The 7,268-nt window shown below is 42.3% G+C and overlaps 1 protein-coding gene across 1 annotated transcript; it reads left to right on the forward strand.

Annotated features, from left to right (window-relative positions):
- The first annotated feature begins 294 nt into the window (after nt 1-294).
- Nucleotides 295-1,244, forward strand: LOC133253395 (interferon beta-2). Its single transcript, XM_061427038.1, has one exon. The coding sequence runs from the start codon at nt 492-494 to the stop codon at nt 1,050-1,052; it is 561 nt and encodes a 186-aa protein (XP_061283022.1). The 5' UTR covers nt 295-491; the 3' UTR covers nt 1,053-1,244.
- Nucleotides 1,245-7,268: the final 6,024 nt, after the last annotated feature.

The following is a 7,268-nucleotide window of genomic DNA, read 5'->3' on the forward strand; positions in this document are numbered from 1 at the left end:
ATTATTGTTTGGTAATAGCAGAATTGAGAACTAAACCTAATTTTTATGAAAAAGAAAACTCTCTTACAAACAAGGCCCTCTCTCCCCAAATCTCATAATATGAAAAGAGAAAAAGAAAAATCTTTTCCAAATAAAAGAATCCTATAATAATCTAGTTCAAAAGATTTGGCTTATATTTTTCTTTAACATTTAGCAATTCATTGAAACTTTAAAAAATATTAGAAATTCTCAGTTTCTATATCTTTTTTCCATGTGGTATATATAACTTAAAATAGCAAGGAGCTTAAAGAAAAAGAGTTTTAGAGGCAATTAATAATTTAAATGACACAGGAAAACTGAAAGGGAGAACTGAAAGTGGGAAATTCCTCTCCGAGGGCCATCCTATATAAGTAGCCCACACTCGAGGAGGAAGGCCATTCACTCTGCAAGCCCTTGAAGACTCAGCGTCAGCATCTACTAGCAGAACGGGCAGCCCTGTGCCTGTTTTCATCATGACCTACCGGTGCCTCCTCCAGATGGTTCTCCTGCTGTGTTTCTCCACCACAGCTCTTTCCAGGAGCTACAGCTTGCTTCGATTCCAACAAAGGCGGAGCCTTGCAGTGTGTCAGAAACTCCTGTGGCAGTTACCTTCAACTCCTCAACATTGCCTCGAGGCCAGGATGGACTTCCAGGTCCCTGAGGAGATGAACCAAGCACAGCAGTTCCGGAAGGAAGATGCCATATTGGTCATCTATGAGATGCTCCAGCAGATCTTTGGCATTCTCACCAGAGACTTCTCCAGCACTGGCTGGTCTGAGACCATCATCGAGGACCTCCTTGTGGAACTCTATGGGCAGATGAATCGTCTGCAGCCAATCCAGAAGGAAATAATGCAGAAGCAAAACTCCACTATGGGAGACACGACTGTTCTTCACCTGAGGAAATATTACTTCAACCTCGTGCAGTACCTGAAGTCCAAGGAGTACAACAGGTGTGCCTGGACAGTCGTGAGAGTGCAAATACTCAGGAATTTTTCTTTCCTGACGAGACTAACAGGTTACCTCCGTGACTGAACATCTCCCACCTGTAGCTCTGGGTATGGACAATGTGACTTTGAGGTGAGACTCTTCAGCCAGCAGAAGCTTTAAATTAAAGTAACTGACAATGCAATGCACTGGATTTCAATGGACAGTTAAAGACTAAGCTATTTTTAAATTGATTTATGCTTTATTTATTTATTTAAACTTTTATATGAGAAATAAATTATTTATGAAACGAAAGTCAACGTGGCAGTTTTAATGTCAACTTGATTTATGTGACAACACATTACTAAAATTGCAGAGCACGTAGGAGACATTCTTTATAGAATGAGCCTGCCGAGTTGTAGAGTTTGTGGCCCCTGCCCTCAATGAATTTAAAATGAAAGGAAGTCATGTGGAATATACAAGGTAAAAGATGGTAAGGGAAGTGATTTTAGGAGGAGAATTGTGGCCTGAGCCTCTACAGTATTAAAATGTAGACACAAGCAGATGACTGTGGCCTTAGAAGCAGGGGCGCCTACTTTCTGCACTCTGCCCCAGGTTCTTTGGCCCTCAATGTAGAATTTGCCTGGCTGTCAGGGTAACTGGAGGAATATTTCAACTCTTGTGTTTGCCCTTAATTCATCCCTATTCTCTGTGGGGTGTCCTGCTTTCCTTTCCACATCCCCCATCCATAGGATTTTAAAACATTTATGTCCCTCCCCACCCCCCAGCCATGCCCACGGGTGAGAAGTTCCCTGGCACTTCCGTGAAACTGTTAAGTAGCAGTCCCTTTATTGCACTCTTCATGAAACAGCCAAAGTGTATGGTTGTCTTAGGAGAGCTGGGGTCTCTGTCTGCTTCCGGGGCATAGAGGCCAGAGGGAAAAAAGACTCTGCTTGATACCCCCGCCATCTAACTAGTTTTTTTTCCCTCATTTTTCCCCCCAGAAAAGCGAGTCTGCTCCTCGTGCCCCCTTCCTTGTTCATACAGGACTATCCTATCTGCTTTTCCTGCTGCTCTGCAACTCTGAAACCACATTCTCTCTAAAGCCAAATCCAAGACAGGTGTAACAGATGTAGTGGTTTCAGGCCAAAGGAAAAACCAGAAAGCAGGGAAGAAAGGGAAGTTCAGGAGGGAAGAGGGGGCGCTCACTTATCCTAGGGCTTACCCTGGGAAAATACAGTTTCCCTAGGAGCTCCTGGGGGCCTGGCCAGCATGGCTGGGACACTGTCTTTGTACTGAACCCTTCGAGAACCTGAATTGGTGACTGTTCCTGTCATTAGCTGCCTCCATCCATGCATTGTGCTGAGCATTTTCTCCTGGAGTAAATGCCTAGGAGTCTGCCTTGCCTTTAAGGGATTCAGCTTTGAAAAGAAATGTTAGGCAAGTTACTGTGCAGACAATGAACTCGGAGCTCCCCCTTCTGACGTAAGTTGGGTAAGACACCAGCTGTGGGACCAAGAAGCGCGTCTGTTGCTGGGGTCTATAAACTTTCCCTCCCCCTCCAGCTCCTCACAGTCTGCGACTCCACAGCTCAGCTCTGCCAAAAGCCCTTCTGCACCCATGTTTCCTTTCTTCTAGGAGTTAAAAACAAGTCCGGACCTCGAAATGCCGCGTGATAGGGCTGTCTAGAGCAGTCAAGAGGATGCCAAAGTTCTCCTGGGCCGAACGGCTAAATCGACTGAGAAAGCCAGAGGCTTGGGCAGCCTTGGAAAGGTCTGCTCTGGGTGTGTGCAGGGGACCAGCCGACAGAGGAGAGGCTTCTTCTGCAGAATTAACTGTGCCACAGCTGAGCATGCTGGTCCATCCAGAATATCGAGAGTATGTCCATGAGACTTCTCTGGTGCTCCATTGGTTAACAGTCTGCCTTCCAACCTACTGTATAGCACAGTGAACTCTGCTCAATGTTATGTGGTGGTCTGGATGGGAGGGGAGCTTGGGGGAAATGGATGCATATATATGTATGGCTGAGCCCCTTTGCTGTATACAGAAATTATCACAACGTTCTTAATTGGCTATACCCCAATACAAAATAAAAAGTAAAAAAAAAAGAATCTGCCTTCCAGTGCAGGGGACAGACTTTCTATCCTGGGTTGGGAAACTAAGATCCAGCATGTTGTGGGACAGCTAAGCCTGTGTGCTGCAATTACCGAGCCCAGGAGCTCTACAGCCTGTGCGCAGCAAGGAGAGAAGTCCTCTCCCCACAATGAAGAGACCGTGTGGAGCAACAAAGACCCAGTGCAGCCAAAAGAAGTTTTTTTTAACAGTATCTTTATCATTGTAGAGGATAAATGATAAATTAATATTAATTCTAATAAGAATCAGGGAGGCTAACCCCAAACTGCATTTGTATTTGCCTATGCTAAACAGCTATGCCACATATAAGGCAGCATGTCTTCATAGACCGCTACGTATTAGGAGGGAAGTAATTATTTTAGCTGGTACCAGAAAACCTCACTAGGAAAGTGTTGGTTCTTGGGAAAAAATACGAAATGGGCCTCTTGCAAAACAAAGTGGTGCCTATGGCAACACAAAAGATATTGCAATACATTGCATGTTTTGGGGCATCTGTTTTGAGGAGGAAAGAGAGAGAAACACTTGGAGCTGTGATGCTCACTGGAATAAGCCAGCAGTGAAAAATTTCTAGCGAGGGTAAATAAAGTTGCCTCACAGGCAACCTGAAATCATGTGCGTTGATGTGATGAAATCATCACCTCCATCTTCTTCAGAACCTCAGTGGAGAAGTCTGCCCGCACAAAGGCCTCACACGTTCAGGGGTAAAATCTTATGGCAAGCAAGCAGAGGGTGTCTAGACATCTGTACACAAACCAAATCAGTGGGGACAGAAGGCCGAGCCGCTTCCCACTCCCACTCCTCTACCTCCCAAGGAAATCATGCAGAAGACATGGATTAAGGGGTCAAGCAGTTAGGAGGCCCTGGCAAACATCTCAGTTAATGTAAGTACTTAAATATTGCCTAACCAAATGGACACGTAGATACGGGCGTAATATCAGTGTACATTTGTATGGTAGTTTTTGCACTTAACAAAGCTGGTGTTTAGGAATTTTGGGTGCCACTCCAGTGTCCTTGCCTGGAGAATCCCAGGGATGGGGGAGCCTGGTGGGCTGCCGTCTATGGGGTCGCACAGAGTCGGACACGACTGAAGTGACTTAGCAGCAGCAGCAGGCACTTTTAGGTCCCAGATGTATCTGATGCAGGGACTTGTTCATAAAGTGCTCTTAAGAAAATGAAAAGAGCATGCCGCAACCTGGGAGACAGTATTTACAAATCACATATCTGATGAAGGACTTGTATCCAAAATATATTTAAAATACTCTCACAACTCAACAATGAGAAAATAACCCAATAAAAATGGGTGATATATTTGAATGCTACACCAAAGAGATAAATGAATAGCAAACAAGTACGAGGAAACATGAAAGCCTGCTTCATGCTGTGTGTGTGGGTGGTTTAGATCAGATAATGAGTGTGAAATGGTTTTCGATTACACAGGAACCCATTTGATTACATGAGGACCGACCGTAGCCACCACCCTTTCTGCGGAATTTCCACTAGCCATCCCGGTGCAGTTCTACAAGTGACACACTTGAGGTCTGTCCAGCCATAGGCAAGGCCCTCACTGCTACGGACTTCTGTTTTGACTGGTCTGAGACATACACAGAGAGCCAGAAGCTGGCAGTGCAGCTGGGAGGTGAAGGGCACCCAGAATCAGGTCTTGCTAATTGCAAACATTTTCTCTAAATCTGTTGCACTGATGCTTACTGAGCTTGAAAAAGTAACAGTTTATGAATTTATCCTTTTTTCTTAACATAGATTGTTGCTTTATGAACCTCAGTTTAATTGTCTAAAATCTCTTAGACTAGTTAGTTTAAAATAATTAAACTTTGACATTGGACTAGAATTGCCAGCACAGAAATATACTCTCTTAATTTAGCAGGACCAAGTTAATCACTTACCTTGTTAATTGACTTGATGGATAATACTCCAGAAACTTGTTCCCATCAAACAATTATTAGTAAATTTGGCTTCAGTTGGCATTCTGTTTCAAAATTTCTGCTTTGGTTTATAATTCCCTGTGTAGCATGTTCCTAGGAAACTCAAACTTCATTATTAGCCTGGGAATAAGGAAAAATAGAGCTCCCTTCAAAAGTTTCCTTCCTTCTTAAGGAAATGAAAAGATCTATGACAGACTGGGGGACATATTTTTAAGACACATACATGGTAAAGGATTTTTCAATGGATAAAGAACTCTCAAATTTCAGAAACAGTAAAACAACCCAATAAAGGATGGATAAAGACTTGAATACAGGTCACCAAAGAAGATACTGGGTTGGCCAAAACGTTTGTTTGGGTTTTTCTATAACATCTTATGGAAAGACCCAAATGAACTTTTGGGTCAACCCAATAAGTTGGCTAATAGGACAGAAAAAGATAATCGATCAACATCATTAGTCATTAAGGAAATGCAAATTAAAGCCACAATGAAAAAAAAAAAAGCCACAATGAGACATCACTGAACACTTATCAGAAGGCTAAAGTTAAATACTGACTTTATCAATCATTGGCAAGGATATAGAAGAACTGGAACTCTCATCACACTGCTGGTAGAAGTAAAACATGGCAGAATCACTTTGGAAAACTATTCTATAGTTTCTTAAAAAGGTAAATATACACCTACTATATGACCCAGCCATTCCACTCAGTCATTTACCAAAGAGAAAGGAAAGTATCTTTCTATACATACACTTGTATATGAATGTTTGTAGGAACTTCACTTCTAATATCTCCAAATTAGAAACAACTCAAATGCCCGTCACAAATGAATGATTAAAGAAATTACTGTAGTATATCCAGATAATACTCAGCAATAAAAAGGGATGTATCTTTGATACACACAATAGCATGGATAAATCTCAAAATTATGCTGAGTATAAGACAGACAAAGAATACATTCTGTATTGTCCCATTCATACAAAGTTCTAGAAAGGAAAGCTATAATGACAAAAAGCAGATCAGTGGTTACCTGAGGATGGGTGTGGTGGGACCATGGAACCAGATGGAGGTAGGAATTACAAACAGACATGAGGAAACTTGTGGAAGGATGTGAATATGTTCTCTGTGTTGGTGTTCATGATTTCAGGAGTATACATGTGCGTCAAAACCAAATGTTCACTTTAAATATGCAGTTTATTGGATATCAATTATGCTTCATTAAAGTTCTTAAAAACAGATAAGAAGGAAGAAATATAAAATGAAGCCACAGTATCTCGTGTCCCTTTTTCAGAATAAGTATACATTGTTTGATGGCCTAATATCTCTTAATAAGATTCCAAGATAAGATTAAATCAATAGACCCTTGTGATGTGTGTTTCATCACTAAGTCATATCCGGCTCCTTTGTGACCCTATGGACTGTAGCCTGCCAGGCTCGTCTGTCCATGGGATTTCCTAGGCAAGAATACTGGAGTGGGTTGCCATTTCCTTCACCAAGGGATCTTCCCAACCCAGGGATTGAACACATATCTCCTCTATTGGCAGGTGGATTCTTTATCACTGAGCCTCCAGAGAAGCCCCAATAGGCCCTTACAGTCTAAGTTCAACATTGTCAGCAGTTAGATTGTAAGAGGTTTTTATGTCACATTGCAATAGTCTGTCATATTTTAAAAGGTTGCCCAAGAAGTTGATCCTCTCCTACTAAAACTCTGGAAAAAAGCCCAGAGCACTTTCTACGTCACACACCTGCACCAACTGCATTTCAAGCTGCAGAAAACAAAGACCAAACTATTTTTGTCTTTTATTGTGGTACAATATACACAATATAAAATCTACCGTTTTAACCATTTCTAAGTGTACAGTTTTATAGCACTAAATACATTTCCACTGTTGTGTAACCATCACCGCACAACTTCAGAGTTTTTTTTTAATCTTTCTCAGCTGAGACTCTATACCCATGAAACACTAGTTCTCTATTTCCCCTCCTCCCAACCATGGCAATCACCACTTTGTTTTCTATCTCTATGAATTCGAATGGGGCTTCCCAGGTAGCTTGGTGGTAAACAATCCACCTGCAATGCAGGAGACGTGATTCAATCTCTGGGTTGGGATGATCCCCTGGAGAAGGAAACGGCAACTCACTCCAGTGTTCTTGCCTGGGAAATCCCTTGGCTAGAGGAGCCTGGCAGGTTACATTCCAAGGGATTGAAAAAGAACTGGACACGACCTAGCAACTAAATAACAACAATGAATT

The sequence above is a fragment of the Bos javanicus genome, chromosome 8 (assembly GCF_032452875.1).
Source record: "Bos javanicus breed banteng chromosome 8, ARS-OSU_banteng_1.0, whole genome shotgun sequence".
NCBI lineage: Eukaryota > Metazoa > Chordata > Mammalia > Artiodactyla > Bovidae > Bos > Bos javanicus.